Source organism: Gopherus flavomarginatus, chromosome 6 (assembly GCF_025201925.1).
Source record: "Gopherus flavomarginatus isolate rGopFla2 chromosome 6, rGopFla2.mat.asm, whole genome shotgun sequence".
Classification (NCBI taxonomy): domain Eukaryota; kingdom Metazoa; phylum Chordata; order Testudines; family Testudinidae; genus Gopherus; species Gopherus flavomarginatus.
This window is the reverse complement of record NC_066622.1, coordinates 107,121,394-107,137,586: the sequence shown is the minus strand read 5'-3', so window position 1 is coordinate 107,137,586 and position 16,193 is coordinate 107,121,394. Positions and strand designations below refer to the sequence as shown.

The 16,193-nt window shown below is 43.5% G+C and overlaps 1 protein-coding gene across 2 annotated transcripts in view; it reads right to left on the bottom strand.

Annotated features, from left to right (window-relative positions):
• The window catches only part of NOC3L (NOC3 like DNA replication regulator), a 37,050-nt gene extending 22,212 nt beyond the window's left edge, over positions 1-14,838 (bottom strand). For both annotated transcript variants that reach the window (XM_050959393.1, XM_050959392.1), the window contains exons 1-7: positions 14,752-14,838; positions 13,078-13,285; positions 11,781-11,898; positions 8,637-8,794; positions 8,468-8,527; positions 2,660-2,790; positions 2,202-2,363 (exon numbers count right to left, since the gene is read on the bottom strand). In XM_050959393.1, coding sequence (XP_050815350.1) covers positions 2,202-2,363; positions 2,660-2,790; positions 8,468-8,527; positions 8,637-8,794; positions 11,781-11,898; positions 13,078-13,285; positions 14,752-14,760 — 846 coding nt within the window. In that variant the 5' untranslated portion in view covers positions 14,761-14,838. The remainder of the gene's footprint in view (positions 1-2,201; positions 2,364-2,659; positions 2,791-8,467; positions 8,528-8,636; positions 8,795-11,780; positions 11,899-13,077; positions 13,286-14,751) is intronic.
• Between the last annotated feature and the right edge of the window lie 1,355 nt (positions 14,839-16,193).

The following is a 16,193-nucleotide window of genomic DNA, read 5'->3' as shown; positions in this document are numbered from 1 at the left end:
TGAACACTCTTATTCAACACTAAAGTGGCCTTAATTCGGTTTAGCTTAAAACACTTTCAAAATAAGTTAAAATAAATCAAATTAAGGCCATTTTAATCCCAAATCAAAGCATCCACACAGGGATTTTAATGCAGTTTAACTAATTCATTTCAAATTCACACCTTTGGTTAATTCAGATTAACTTTCCTGTATGTCCTCATATATATACAAGCCCTAAAATACATGAATAATTGTATTCTTTATTATAGCATTTAATGGCTTCTCTTTTGGTTCAATTCCCTCGCCTGACACTGAGTACTATTTTGTTCCTAGGTTACTGCTACTGAAAATTACCTATATATTACATACTCCTTAATGCGAAACCTTTTTGGTGACTCTGAATTTACAAGTGTTTAAAACTAAGTATAAAAAAATAAATCTATCAAACATTTTACAAATGATACTTTGATTTTCTCTCGTTTAATATTTTATTTCTTTCAATTTAACGTTTTAAACTAAAGCTGTAAATGTTTATTGCTAATTAAATAAAACTATATAAACAGCAGCAGCAGTTTGGGTGTGTTGGAGGGGGCTTGGGAGGGAGGAGTGTTTACCTCAGGGTAGGGGGCTCCCTGGCTCCCACTGGCATGACCATGCAGCTCCTAGGTGGAGGAGGGGCGAGGGGACTCCATGCACTGCCCGCGCCCACAAGCCCCACTCAGCCAATGGAAGCTGCACAGCCGGGGCTTACGGCATGAGCAGCACACAGAGCCCTCTGGCCCCTCCGTCACCTAGGAGGGGAGCCCCTACCAGCTCTGCCAACCTTCCCTCCACCCAGCACCAGGAAGGTCCTGGGCCACCTCCTCCAGCACCCCCAGATCACCCAGGGCCCTCCGTCCAAGTTTTAGTTAGCGGTATATAGTAAAAGTCATGGACAGGTCACGGGCTGTGAATTTCATGACTTTTATTAAAAATACCCCTGACTATAATGTAGCCTTAGCTATAATCTCATTAACACACAGGTCCTCAAACGGGGAGGGTGCAGGGCCAGGCCAGGCCACCCCCCATGAGGGGGAGAGAGGTACCACCCAGCCCTGCTCTGCCCTCTGCTCCACTCCAGCTCCGGCTCCCAGCTCTGCCTCCTCTCCTGGCTCCAGCCCCAGCCTTGGTCCCCAACCGTGGTTTCTGATCCTAGCCCCAGCCACAGCTCCATTCCCAGCCCCAGATCCACCCCCAAATGCAGCGCCAACCTTGCCCCTCTTACCCCCGTCTCCACCTCCTCACCCCTCCCTGCCCTGGAGCTGAGGCCCTGCTCCCAGCCAGGGCGCAGACAGGGGTAAGGGGGAGGCACAACTCTGAAAAGTTTGGGGACCACTGCATTAACAGGTGAAGAGCCTCTCTGGGTATGTCTACACTGTAATGTAAACCCAGGATTAGCAAGACTTGACTCAGCTAACCAGCGTTAGGGAACCGTGGGCTTGAGCAGATAACACTGAGTTAAAATACAGTGTAAGACTTTCCTTGCCCATGCTCAAACCTATGGCTCTGGAGTCTACACTGCAGTGCGCAGACCCAAGTCAAAGTAATCATATCTCAAAGTCCCTAGTGCCCTCCCCCTGATCCCCAAATGTGGCTGCCCTAGCCTAGGACCTAGGTGCACTGTGCGAAAACTTTACTGCCTGCCCTGCACATTACAGGAAGTTTGAAGCAGCCTGCTTGGCAAAAGGCTTGATCAGTTTTTTCTCCAGGAGGTTCTCAGATACTGCATTTGCTGATTGGTGATCAGAAGGTTAATGATGACCTGAGTTGCCGCCATTTACAAAAGGGGCCTCCATTTCAATAAAGTGGATTGCAGATTCTTGGGACAGAGAGGAATAAGGAAGTTGTCCCATGGAATAGTGGGATACTTCCAGCTGACTCCCTGGAAACTAGTCACACGGGGCTCCATCTACACTGTAAAGCAATAACGCAAACTCGGACCCCCCAGCCCTGCAGGGTACTAGGACCCTGGGTCCACGCCCTGTGTTAGTGCAATTGAAGTATAGACACTATGGCTCAAGCATGGGCTTATGCTGCAGTGTAAACATATCCCATAAGTACTTCATGTTAAAGTAGGACTTGTTAAATTTGTTCAAAAAATAGATTTCTGTTAAACACCTGTTTTAATAGGCTGTCCCTGATCTAAAAACAACACTCTATTTTATTGAAACCCGTAGTTTCACCTTGGTATGTTTTTCTGCTTCAGTCAGAGGCCGAATTTTGTAAGAAGGAGTAATATCTTTGAATATTTCCATCAGAGAAACCATCACCAGCTTCCGAACAATCACAGCCACATTGGGGTCTTGTTCCATTAGCATGGCACGCAACTCTTTCAGCTTCTTTATCTGTTCAAGAAAACATGGTGCAGGATAAATAAAGGTTATATACCAAATAACACCAATGAATTCATGTAGATTCTAACTACTGGTGGGTATGGGTAATAACAAACACAGTCATGCAGATTTACTTTGTCTGCAGAACCACCACCATGGCGCCCACTTTTGCTGTCCTGTCTCTGCTGATTTTGGGTTTTCCATGGGTGCATAACATGTTGCATTCTTTGCCATTCCTTGATTACTTCAGGTTTTTGTAATTAATTGATTTTACTGTACCACACACAAAAAAATCTAACACTACTCACGCTGTTTTCTGGGTCAGATAGAATGGCAGCTGCTAAGGCTGCAATGTGTCTCTTCTTCTCCTGCAGCTTCCTTCTCCTTTGAATTAGCAGTTCATCTGTAGTGAGCACAGGCTGGGGTTCTTCACAAGATTCTAATACAATAAAGTTTAATAGTTAACTTTTCCCCATTAGTTCCAACTCTTTAACTGTATGTTAGAAACCACTTAAGTATCAAACTGTTACTCAGCAGACACAATATCATAATGTTAAGTTAAGCAGTACAGAACTCAAAAGCAGCCCAAGAGGTTTTTCAGGGCCATGTGATGACTTATGCAAATTACAAGACCCACTTCACCTCTTCCAACCCAAAATAAACAAAGGAATAATGTCGTCAAACTTGGTAGGCTAGGTCTGGACTTGAGATACAGTTTTTCTGTTAAATTTCAAGTGAATTGGACAAGGGGATTTTGAATTGCAATACCCTAAGAAACTGAAGTGTTAGCAAGACTAAATAAATAAAAAAGTACAGTGATAAAACATAGCTTTACAGACTCTCATCAAACTGAGCTCTCATGCACTGAACAAAAGACTAATTAATTAAATCAATTTTAAAAGTGATTAAGATTTTAATTAACAACAACCAAATGGCTTGTTGGTGCTAATGAACTTAAAAAGGATGACAACAACTGGAGATCTGAACTTTCATTTTTTTTTAATTTTTTTTTTTAAATTACCTCAAAGTGTAAATCCATCACTATGGTGGCTTCTCAACAGAAAAAGGAAACAGTTTCCAACAAAACTGAAGACAGGTTGTGTCATAAACAGATAGCTAAGGGTTAATGTCTCTTTCACTTGGAAAGGAGTAACCTGAAATACCTGACCAGAGGACCAATCAGGAAACAAGACTTTTTCAAATCTGGGTGGAGGGAAGTTTTGGGTGTGAGTTCTTTGTTCTTTGTCTTGTGTCTGACCCTCTCGGCTCTGAGAGTGATCTTTCTGTCTCCTGCCTTTCTAATCTTCTGTTTCGCAGTTGTAAGTACAAAGAGGTAAGACAGTAGGTTTATATTGTTTGTTTTTTGTATTTACATGTGTGTAGTTGCTGGAATGTGTTAAATTGTATTCTTTGTGGATAAGGCTTATTCATATTTCTTTTAAGCAATTGACCCTGTATTTGTCACCTTAATACAGAGAGACCATTTTCATGTATTTTTCTTTCTTCTTATAAAGCTTTCTTTTTTAGACCTGCTGGAGTTTTTCTTTAGTGGGAATTCCAGGGAATTAAGTCTGCAACTCACCAGGGAATTGGTGGGAGGAAGAAGTCAGGGGAAAAATCTCTGTGTGTTAGATTTACTAAGCCTGACTTTGCATACCCTCTGGGTGAAAAGGGAAGTACTTGTGTTTCCAGGACTGGAAACGGGGAGGGTGGAGTCCCTCTGTTTAGATTCATGGAGCTTGCTTCTGTGTATCTCTCCAGGAACCCAGGGAGGGAACACCTGGAAGGGAGAAGGAGGGGAAAATGGTTTATTCCCCTTTGTTGTAAGACTCAAGGAATTTGGGTCTTTAGGGTCCCCAGGGAAGGTTTTTGGGGGGACCAGAGTGCCCCAAAACACTCTAATTTTTTGGGTGGTGGCAGCTTTACCAGGTCCAAGCTGGTAACTAAGCTTGAAGGTTTTCATGCTAACACCCATATTTTGGACGCTAAGGTCCAAATCTGGGAAATATGTTATGACATGGTGGCAGACGTGGGATAGATAGAATCCAGAAGCCAGTAGGAATATTATATTTTTCTTTTCTCTGCTAGGGGCTTTTAAGCAGAGAGGGTTTGGTTTTAAAAGGAATCAGAGAGAATTTTTTTTTCTGTTCTCTCCTGGCAGTAGCTTGCATATTAAGCAAGGAACCATTAAGCTGTGACAAACGGGTCTTTTGTCAGACAATAGCACTCCCATTAAGAGTCAAATATCCAGCAATACACATGCAAATAAAGTGGTTTTTCTGGTTTACTTTACATTTAAAAGATTAGCTAGAGGAAGAAAGGGAAAAAGGCATTGTTGCTAGGCAGACCCCAGGAGGCAACAGAGAAGCTGCAGTTCAGACAATAAACACCAGAGGGCGCCTCAGCACAAGAAAGCAGAAAACATGAGTTCCAAGGAAAGCCTAAGGCAGGAGCGAGCACAGCAACAAGCCATAGACAAAGAAAATGAACATAAGAGATGGATAGAACTAATTAATGCAGAACTAGCCAAGGAAGAGGCAGCCCACAAAAGAAAACAACAAGAAGAAGAGGCAGCTCACAGAAGGAAACAAGAAGAAAAAGAGGCAGCTCACAGAAGGAAACAAGAAGAAGAAGAGGTGGCTCACAGAAGGAAACAAGAAAAAGAAGATGCAGCCCACAGAAGACAGATAGAACTCCAGAGGGAGGCCCACCGCCAGACCCTGGAATTAAAAAAGGCTAAGCAACATACCCCAGCCAATCCTAACAACCCTTCGCCAATTATGGTTCCACGTCCCAAGAAATTTCCCACCTACAAGGCAGGTGATGACTCTGAGGCGTTCTTAGAAAATTTTGAAAGAGTCTATCTTGGGTATAGCATCCCTAAAGACCAGTACATGGTAGAATTGAGGCCACAGCTCAGTGGACCTTTAGCAGAGGTGGCAGCTGAAATGCCTAAGGAGAAAATGAATGACTATAAACTTTTTCAAACCAAGGCCAGATACAGAATGGGGATAACCCCGGATCATGCCCGTCGGCGTTTCAGAACCCAAAAGTGGAAACCAGATGTGTCATTTCCCAAACACGCCTACTACATTGGGAAAAATTATGAGGCCTGGATATCAGAAAACAATGTTAAATCCATAAACGAACTGCACCTCCTCATACAAATGGAGCAGTTCTTGGATGGTGTTCCTGAGAACATAACACGGTACATACAAGATGGAAAACCCAAAAATCTCACAGAGGCGGGGGAGATTGGAGCCAGATGGATGGAAGTGGCAGAAAGCAAGAAAGCTACTGTCAAGGGGAACGAATACCCCAGAGAGCCCACCGACCATAAACCCTACAACCGAGGACAACCAAAGACCACACCTACAACCCAAGGAAAGCCACAGACACCCTATTCTTCCACCTCTCCAGTAACTCACCTCGACCCAGTGACCAGGCAGCTGGAAGATGCTTTAAGTGTAATGAACTGGGACATATCAAGGCCAACTGCCCAAAGAACGCCAACCAAGTGCAGTTCATTACACCACCCTCACACCAAAAATCCCCAGGCCCAGATGCCTCTCAAATACCCTTGAAGCGAAGGGAAAATTTGAGAGTGGGCGGAAAAAAGGTTACTGCTAACACCCATATTTTGGACGCTAAGGTCCAAATCTGGGAAATATGTTATGACAGGTTGTTTCTAAACTGAAGTTTTTAATAACAAAAAAGGTGTTTTCAACCGTAAAACTTCTAATGCTTTTTTTGGGGCAGAGTTTTGTAACCTGAAAACGGAGAGTAGAAGACATTAAAAATTAAGATTATTCGAGTCAGCTATTTTAATAGGGGCAAAAAGAGTGGTGCCTTCCTGCTCCCCTTCCCCCTAGTCCCACAAGCACACACCAGTAGACTTTTTAAGGTGCCCACTTCCAATGGATCCAAGGGCTTGCAAGGTGTGTGCATGTGGGGGGGGGAGGGGGGGGCGGGAAAATACATAGGCTGAGGAAAGTATAGAGCTTGTGAGACTGAGAGAACGAGGTCATGAAGGGTATCAGCAGAGAAAACTAGGTGATCTGATGGTACAGAAGTAAGAAACAGAAGAGTGAACAAAAGCGGAGAAGGGGAACAGCAGAACAGGGTACATTCCACACATCCTTGTAAACATTAAGAGTCTCAGCATTACCCCCTCTCCCGATCAGCTCCCAATCAGGCTAAACAGGCACAATCAGTAGCTTCAAAATTTAAAATGTTGTTGCCCTCTGAATCCTTGCAACTTTAGTACGCTCATTGGGAGCCCACCCTAATTTCCACCAGGGTAGCCAGGGTCCTCACAACCACCCACTAGAGATCCAATTAGACTCAGCAGCACAAAGCATAAATAGTGTCACCAATCTCCCAACTCCATTTAGGTTTCTAGCCAGCCAACGAGTCAATTTTAGGTAGTCAGGTAGCACCTGAGGCTGGTTGGAGGGACTGGGGTTGGCTTGGCCCGGCCCAGCCCAGACTTGCACTGTGGTGGGGGTTTGGGCCTCCTTCACCTGGAGGGCCCCTCACAAGCCTCCTATCACTTGAGTGGAGGTGTTGGAAGGCAACTTCAAAATGAATTTTCTAATGTTCCCCAAGAGGCTGCTGCACTTAAGATTTCTATTACTGTGCATCTCCAAACACTGTGGGCCCCAGGAGATCCACAGGAAGAGAAGGAGGAATGCTTCCAGGTGTGCTGCCCCCTACAATCCTTCTACTCTACCTACTTCTCCCTAGGAAGGGATACCCTTATAAGGTGTACAGGAAAGGTATGTCATCAAGCGGAGTATAATTCTCAGCTGAAGAAGGCATATCTGTGTTAGTTCTAACTGAGCTGGCATGCTGAGTGCAGTTGTGGCATCATGAGTGGCAGGAGGGGCTCACTACCTGAGTACATGCCTGTCCAAGACACTATGTAAGAACTTGGGATGGCTAGACTCTCCCACTGCCCTGACTACACTCTATTTTTAGCATGCCAGCTCGATCCAAGCTAGCATGGGTATGTCTCCTCAAGCCAGAAGTTATAGTCCCAGGCTGATATGCAGACATACTCTAAACTACAGGCAATGCAGAATTTTCAAAATGCTTTTAAAAACGTAAGATACCTCCAAAATGTGTACATACAGTTTGGCAGTTTGTAAGATTCAATACTCCCCCAGCTGAGTTTCTAACTCTTGTAAAAAGGAGCAGAGTGTATGTCTGCTTTGAATTTGAAAGTGGTTTTCTCTATGTACACCGTGACAACATACAAACCCAATGCATAAACCAAATATTGGCAGTTTGACTGGAGAGAGAATTTGCAACAGAATATTTTGATGTAAATTTATCACAACATAATTCATACTATATCATTTCAACAACTTTACTTGCATTTCCTGATGACCGTTTAATTTACTCAAATGTGTGTTTTGGCTTTTGCTGCCTTGACTAAAACTGGCCAGGAAACTCAGGATATCTGGTTCGCAGGAAATTTTGATATTTTGAAATCTGGTTTTGTTCTGTTGTCAACAAATTGCCATGTTCCCAATGAGCTCTAGCCATGACTGAGAGAGTTAGGGCTGTACTTATCATTTGAGTGAGACTCTGTGGCTTATTGTGGAAGTGCAAATTGAATTCCAAGTTTTCTGGGTTTCTCACATTTGATTGTTCAAGCTAAAAATATTCTTGAAAGGTAATATATACTCAAAACACTGATACATGCTTCATTTTAAGATTTTTGTGTTTTGGAATAACCACCATGAACCAGGCAAGCCAGAGATTCCTGAACTAAGAATGAGGCTTCTTCCCTAACTGGTGAAAAAGGAACAACAGTTCCAAAGGACTTAGCCTAAGCATCAATTCTGGAGACATTAACACATCAAAACGATATTAAATGAAGTAATTCTGAAGTCAGCAACAGAATTTTTTCCTGTAAGTCCTGGAATTCTAGCAGGTGAGCATGAAGCAAGACAGGACTCACTGCCAAATTGTGCGAGCAAAATGACGCTTGACTGAATTGAGCTGTCTGTTCCAAAACCACCTAAGCAAAATACATTCTGTGGTAAATGACTTTAATAAACAGAAAAAATCACTTTCAGTTGTCTAAGTGTAACAGGGTGTTTTATTACCTTCTACCACCTCCATTTCTTCTGTGTCTTCCTCCTCTTCGTTCTGAGCAACACTGATGACTGCAAGAACAGAATGTATATTACAAACCTAATACTCAGGTTAAAAAAAAACTAATAAAATATAATCTTGCCAGCTGTTGTTATGTTGAATCCAGCACCTGTTTCTTACCTGGCTTTTCCATTGTTTGTGGAATAATGCCACTTTTGTCTTTGATAGGAAGCAGGTGAATAAGTTCTTTTTCTGGCTCAGTCTGCATGCGCCTTGGCATTTTCTCATATCTGTCAATCACGCTTTCCTGTTTTCGTTTCTTAGCATGAACAGGTTCACTGTATAGTGTAAGACAGACTATTCAATTCATCAACAAATTAGATATTAACTGTAAATTCAAAGTAGGCTGTCAAAATTAAAATCCTACACCTGAAGAAAAAGTCATGCAGTACATCATGAACCAGAACATCTGAGTGAGTTTCAGTGTCAGTTTCAGTTGCCGCTCCAGTTATTATTCACTGTTCTATGAATAAAAATGAACAAAAAATCCACCCTCCCATTCACCTCCAATGTTTAGTAAACTCAGATATGAAAGCACATGGCTTAGTTAACTTAATAAAAGAATGCAGTATAAAATTCATAAGCAAACACTTTATTTGAAAGTTACAAGTAAAAATAAGTCAGTAATGTTATTTTGTGAATGTCTGCATTTTTACACTGGCCCCCAAGCTGGTTTCTAAGGGCTGGTAACTGAAATCAGTTTAAAAAAAAAAAACAAACAAAAATGTTTAATAAGCGGTGCAACCCCTTAGCATTGACAAAAGTGTTTATCTGTTTAGCTGCTAACAATCTAAAACAAAACAGACATTCTTAAGCCAATACAAATGGGCCCATAGGGGGTGTTCCAAGTTCAACTGCAAAAGCTTGTGTGTAAGTCAGTCTTAATAGAGGAATGAAATGCCCATTAGAAGAACTGTGAAAACCTAATTAGTGTGGCTACTATCAGTCAAGATGCCTTGGGCCAAAGTAGTAGGCTGTGAAAAAGAGAGCAGAAGAAAGAGGCCTCACTGTCATACGATCTGCCATAGCAAACAGACCAGTGTCCTAGTTATAGTCTGATGTGCCATCTCCTTTTACAGGCTGTCATAACTTAATTTGTTTTCATTTAGTTCTGATTCCTAACCTGTATATGTTTATATGTGACTACACAAATCTTTGTTTTGTAAATAATAGTCCAGCAGGGGAATTAGGCACTGCAATGTCTAATTTTTAGGCACCTAGAAAATCAATGGAACAGCAGCAGGATCCCCAAAGCCTGAGATGGTGGCCTAGGGAATGCATGGGAAGAAATAGGTGCCTGAGAATGCAAACCACAAAAGCCAGCAAGCTAGGCAGAGAGCTGTCTAAACTAGCCAATGGGAGATGCCAACAAGAGGGGTATGTCCTCAGCCCTGCCCCTCTCACAGTTAGGCACCTAAATCAGGACTGCAGGGAGGTGCCTATATGTGTTGCAATGCATAGCAAGGAACCCTTCTTCTGGAGTCAAGCAGCTTAGGCACCTAAACTGTTTCTTGTGGGAAGTGCCTAACTCCATGCGTAACAGTCAGAGGAGGTGATGCCACTGTTACCTACCTTATAATTTTAGCCTAGTGGTTAGAGCACTTTCCTGGGATGGGGGACACCTGGATTCAATTACCTCCTCTGCCTGATGAGAACGAAGAATTTGAAAAGGAGTCTCCCACCTCTTTGGAGAGTGTTCTATCTGCTGGGCTACGGGATATTCTGATGTGGGGCTCCCTCACTCTCTGCTGTTGAAGCTGTTCCATTTTCAATAAATAATTAAAGAGTCATTAGAGCAGAGGGACTGGACCTTGCAACTCCCATCTCCCAGGCTAGAGTCTCTCACTCTTTTTCTCTAGCCCAAGTACTTTAATTAATCATTGGGCTAAAAACCTATAAGGGAGCCACAACCACCTCCACCTCCACCTCTGGCCAGATTCTGAATGGGGCCTGATCCAGCAGATATGCTCAGAGCACTGAACTAAGCCCTGTAGTTAAAATAGGCATTCCCCCAGTTTATGAATCATGCTGAGGCTTAGGCAAGAGATGGACACCTGAGCACCAAGAGTGTGGCAGCAGCAGACATGACCAGAAGCAGAACTTAGAACTTTTACAGCAAAACTTTAGGCACTGATGTAGGTGCCTACAGGGTTACATGGCAGTTGAGAGAGGATTCTGTGGGTTGTAGTGGCTTTTACAACTGGAACTTAGGTGCTTAAAGTCCCTCTGTGGATCTTGGCCATAGTGGCTACAATGCGGACATTTCTGTGAACTTTTCACAATTGATAGGAATAAAAAGCAGAAGAATATGGGATTTAAAATTGAAAAATGCTACATTCTGTGCTTTAGAAGACAATATGAAGTAACAAAAATTTGGCACAGTGGCTAATTTTCAAACGTCTATCTCAACAATTTAAAAATGTCTTTTTAAAATGAAAAGAAACTTCGTCAAACTAAAAGATCTATACTTGCACAATGTAATTCAATAAATACACACATTTACAGTTTTCTATTTCAGCTGTTCTATAACAAATCTGGAAACCGAGCTGTGTTTTAAAAATAAAATTTTATCTTAGATAACACCTTGAAGACCAGCTACAGCATTTTACATAGCATGACAAATGCAGGAAAGCTGTAACTCTGTATGTCAAAAATTATTTTTTAGCATGTTTCAGACACTGGTCTACATTACTGATTAATAGTTTATAAAACTTTAGAAAATCCATTTGAATTAGGATTAGCATAAATGTTGGAAGCAGAAAGTTACTTCCTTCTTTTTAAAAGCCAAAATTAATTCCAAATCAATATTCTTTTAAAAAAAGAGAGTCCTCTGAGCTGATACTTTCTATATCAAATGAAGCAATTTTTTTATAACCCATGAAACAGAAAAGTTTAGTTTATACTGGAAATTAGAACAAACTATTAACTTCACAGCTCCCATGGTCATGGCATTTCCTACATGTGACCACTAGTAGGAGACTGGTTCCTTCTCCCTAGCTACTACCACTGCCTGTAGGAACCAAAAAACATCTTGAGCTTTGGGGATTCCATCTGCCTCACACGAGGGAGCTGAGACAGGAGTGAAAATTGTGCAGACAAGGTATCTTAGGAGAAAGTAATTTCCCAGCATTAGAGGGTTGCTACAGTAGTGTTGATGAATGTGTTAATAGAAAATGTGTGACTAGAACAAGAAAAGTCTAAAATTGGAAGCATTATTAACCTCACTACAGCTTACGGACTGTAGGGGTACATCAGAATACTTACACAGAAGAAAGGTCTCTCGTTACAAATGATGCTTTTTGAGCTAAATCTTCCATTAATTTCAGGTCATCTTCATCCATCATATCCAGTGGAAGAGCTTCCTCTTCCTCCTCTCTTTCAGCTGTATCAGAGAACAATGGATAGACTTGTGAGCCACTGCACTTGTATGCAAACTTCAAAATACACCTTTCCTGTATTTGTCAATCTTCTCAGCTCCACACTCCAGCCCCAATCTTACAAACACACATGCTGAACTTTAGTCCCGTGATTAGACCCATATACAATAGTAGAACTATTCCTACGAATAAAGTCACTCACATAAGTATTTGCAAAATCGGGGCCTTAAGTCTTCCTGGCTCTACAACCATTATCTAGATAATAAAAAAAGGACCTCATCAATCTCAGTAGGTCAAATAAACCTGACTGAAGAATAATCCCATCTAAAAGGATTTCATTTGGGGCAGTCATGCCCAAATAATTCTTTCCTTCATATTTCTAGTGTTAGGAAGGTGGTTTTGTTCTCTTTTTGAAGAAAAAAGAAGATAAAAGCTAGTACATGTGCATTCTGCATCATACCACGTGCAAGCTCCATCATCAAGGAATCTATATGAACATTTTTGACATGCTTAAGTGATATGTGGGCTTGTTTTAAAAAGACAGAGTAGTTAGGAATTCAGGTTCAATATAGCTTTTGAGTCTGAGTCTATAGGAATGTATAAACCTGACAGCCAGAAAAATAACAGGCTCAGGATCTAGTTTGGAATAGGACACAAGAAAGTGAGCAGTGCAGTTACCAAACATAATACTGAACATAAATTGGTCCAGACAGTAATCTATGCAAGCAGTTTTGAGAATAAGAAAAGAAAATTCAGAGACGTCAGGAATGAAAAAAAGTGATTGTGTGAATATTGAAGCATAAGTTTGTCTTTATAATGGGCAACTCTGATGTCATATTTTTCCTGCAGTTCATTTTGTAAAGCACTGTATACTGTTTATTCGTGCATAAAAAATAATCTAAGCATTATTACAATTTTCTCACCACACTCCATGCAAGTAACTCTTTGATGCAGTGGCAAAGAACTGACTGATGATAATCTACAAAAAGGAAAATCAAGACTCAAGCGTCTGTACATATTCACTAATGGCAGTATCAGAATAAAGAACAAATTTTTAACTATTGGGTTCAGTCCTGGTTTCACTAGATAAAAATTACAACGTCATGCTTACCTCTCATCCCCATCTATGCAAAATGGATCAGAAACCTTGCTAAATTCACTATCTGACACAAGCAAACACTCACCTGCATGTTTTTTCTTGTTTTCTTCCAATGGAACAGATGTTCTGGATGTAACATCTTTGACAGCTTGCCTAAGTTTTCTTTGCTCTTTTCGATATTTCTTAGCAATGCTCTGCTGCTTAAACTGTTTATTCTTTAACTTATTGTCAAGTTTTACTTTACTAGTTTTCAGCAACTTGCGAAAGCTTGGAACTCGTTTTTTATTTTTTCTCTGGAAATCAACAGAAAACTTCAGTTAACTGAAGAGTCATGTTTATTTTTGTAAAAAAAAAAAAAGCAGCACTAAATTTAAGTGAAAGATTTAAACCAGACATGCTAACCCTCACTAACACCTGTGCTGGATAACATATCTTGTGAACAGATTTCTGTGCTTAGATTTAAAGTATACCCAATTCCTAATTAGTGAAATTAATGTATTAAGTGGAATAACCTGGAAACAAACAGGTCAAAAATTTTACATAAACATTTCTGAACAATCCTAATTGATATTTCTGTGATCTGTTCCTAGGATAAGCTGTACAGCAGGGATCGGCAACCTTTGGCATGCAGCTCGCCAGGGTAAGCATCCTGGCGGACTGGGCCGGTTTGTTTACCTGCTCCGTCCGCAGGTTCGGCCGATTGCGGCTCTCGCTAGCCACAGTTCACTGCTTCAGGCCAATGGGGGCAGCAGGAAGTGGTGGCCAGTAGCTTCCTCGGACCGCGACACTTCCCATCTCCCCCATTGGCCTGGGAAGGTGAACCACAGCCAGTGGGAGCCATGATCGGCCGAACCTGCGGACGCGGCAGATAAACAAACCTGTCCAGCCTGCCAGGGGACTTAACCTAGCATGCCAAAGGTTGTCGATCCCTGCTGTATAGCATGTAGAATGATGGAGACCTAGTTCATGACTAGGGCTCCCAAGAACCATGGGAGTACAATGTCCAGGTGAATTTTACTATCAGCAATATTGGAAGCCAATTTCCATAAGATATCACGGATGTGCTTCTGAGTTATCTGTAGGGGTGATGAAGTGAACATTTCAAAAGGTGCCGGGCTTGCTCCCGAAGAGGTTTAAGGCAGAGGAGTAACTGGACAGCGCTGCCTCTTCACATGAGGGCTTTCACAGGCCTCGTCTATCTCCTCACCCTTCCTCTTCAGCACCAGGCCTGAGGGGCTGCTGACGGGGACAAGGCGGCACAGAGACAGGCAGCTTTGGCTGGCGTCAGTCTCTAGCCGACTAAGAACCCCGGAACCGTCTCTCTGCGCTCCACCACCGGGCCCGCCTTGGAGAGGCTGCGCGGGCCTCAGCGGCCAGCCGGCACGGGGCACAAGGAACTCGTGTGCCTGCCTCAAACGGACACCACAGGCCCCCACAGCTCATAGCCCTGGCCACGCGGGAGGGCGCCACACCGCCAGCCGCCCTCCCATGGCCCGGCTCTCCCCCTCACAGTCCCTGTGCCCCCCAGCTCCGAGCCTCCTACAGCCACATCCCCCGCCCCGGCTCTCCCCCACACAGCGGCTTGTGCCCCCGGCTCCGAGCCTCCCACAGCCACCCCACGGGACCCCGCTTCCCCCGCGGTGCCAAGCCCTTACCCCAGACCCCACCACACACACACGGCCCCGTTTCCCGGCACGGCTCTCCCCCTCACAGCTCCAGTCCCCCACTGCCCCGCAGAGCCCAACCCAGGGCCCCTCACCGGCTTCATTGCGGCGGCTCTAAGAGTCCCGGACACACGCGGCCCCTGCGCAGGCCCGGAAGCGCGGGGCGTGGCTGAGCTGCCTCACAGCGGCCTCTGGCGGCTGGAGGCGAGCACGCCACCGAGCCCCGGCCGTGTGTAGCCCCGCCTCGCCCCGCCCCCAGCTCGGCCCCGCCCCCCGCCAGCCAGCTGGGGCTGCAGCAGCCCGCGTTAAAGGACCCGGGGCCCCACCTGCCCTCTGACACGTGAGGGAATAGCTGCAGGCATAGCCCTTTAAATACTAGTCCTGACACTGCGTGATATGCTGTTTTGCTGAAAATGTGAAACCCACTCAGGGGCTCGTCCTTCCGCGGAGTTATTCCTGGTTAGCTGCATCTATGGAGACTACATGGACACAAGAGAGTTAATCAATCAGGAACAACTCCATATGAAGACAAGTCAGGGGTGGTTTCCAGGGGCCCAGTTTTTGACCAGCCAGAAAAATATTTGCTGGTACTAGAAAACCTGCCACCCTCACCCAGGAATGCTGAAACAGTTTTTATAGGGGGGGTGCTGAAGCCATTGAACTAAACTGTAAACCCTGTGTATAATGGAAACCACATCATGCCAGCACCCCTGCACCTTTGGTTCCAGCACCTATACCCTCACCCTGTTAAGTTATGCCCTAAACCAAAATGAAAAGGTGAAACAGAAAACAACATTCCTAACCAGTAGCTATTCGGCAAGATTTGAAAGCACCCACTTCATTCTGTATAGTAGCTAGATCACCTACTTACACTCCTGTTCACTTCACACAGCATGAAACCAACCTCTTTTGAAAGCTGTTTCACATGAATTTAAAACAAGTCATAGTAAGCCAAGTATCAGAGGGGTAGCTGTGTTAGTCTGGATCGGTAAAAGTAGCAAAGAATCTTGTGGCACCTTATAGACTAACACGTTTTGGAGCATGAGCTTTCGTGGGTGAATACCCACTTTGTCAGATGCATGCATCACGCATCTGATGAAGTGGGTATTCACCCACGAAAGCTCATGCTCCAAAGCGTCTGTTAGTCTATAAGGTGCCACAGGATTCTTTGCTGCTTTTATAGTAAGCCAGTTACGCAACCTTCAAAACTGGCTGAAGTTAAAAGGATCTGTCCCTAACGTAAAGCAAACAAACAGTTAGCTAAAGGCTATTTTGTTTGTTTTCCTACCTGGGTTGTTTGGATGTCTCTGAAAAGGTTTGTTACATTCCTGTGAAATTGTGTTGTCCTAGTTTATAAAACTAGCATTGCTGGTGCAAGACAGAGTACCATTCTTTAGCCTCCATTAAGTCTGATTCTTCTATCCCTCCACAATCCATATGCTTAACACCACAGCAACTAGGCTTCCTGTGAGGAAGGCCGAACCCTTCAGCTTCCCAGGACTGGTACAATATCATTCCCCATTACTGATGGCCTAGC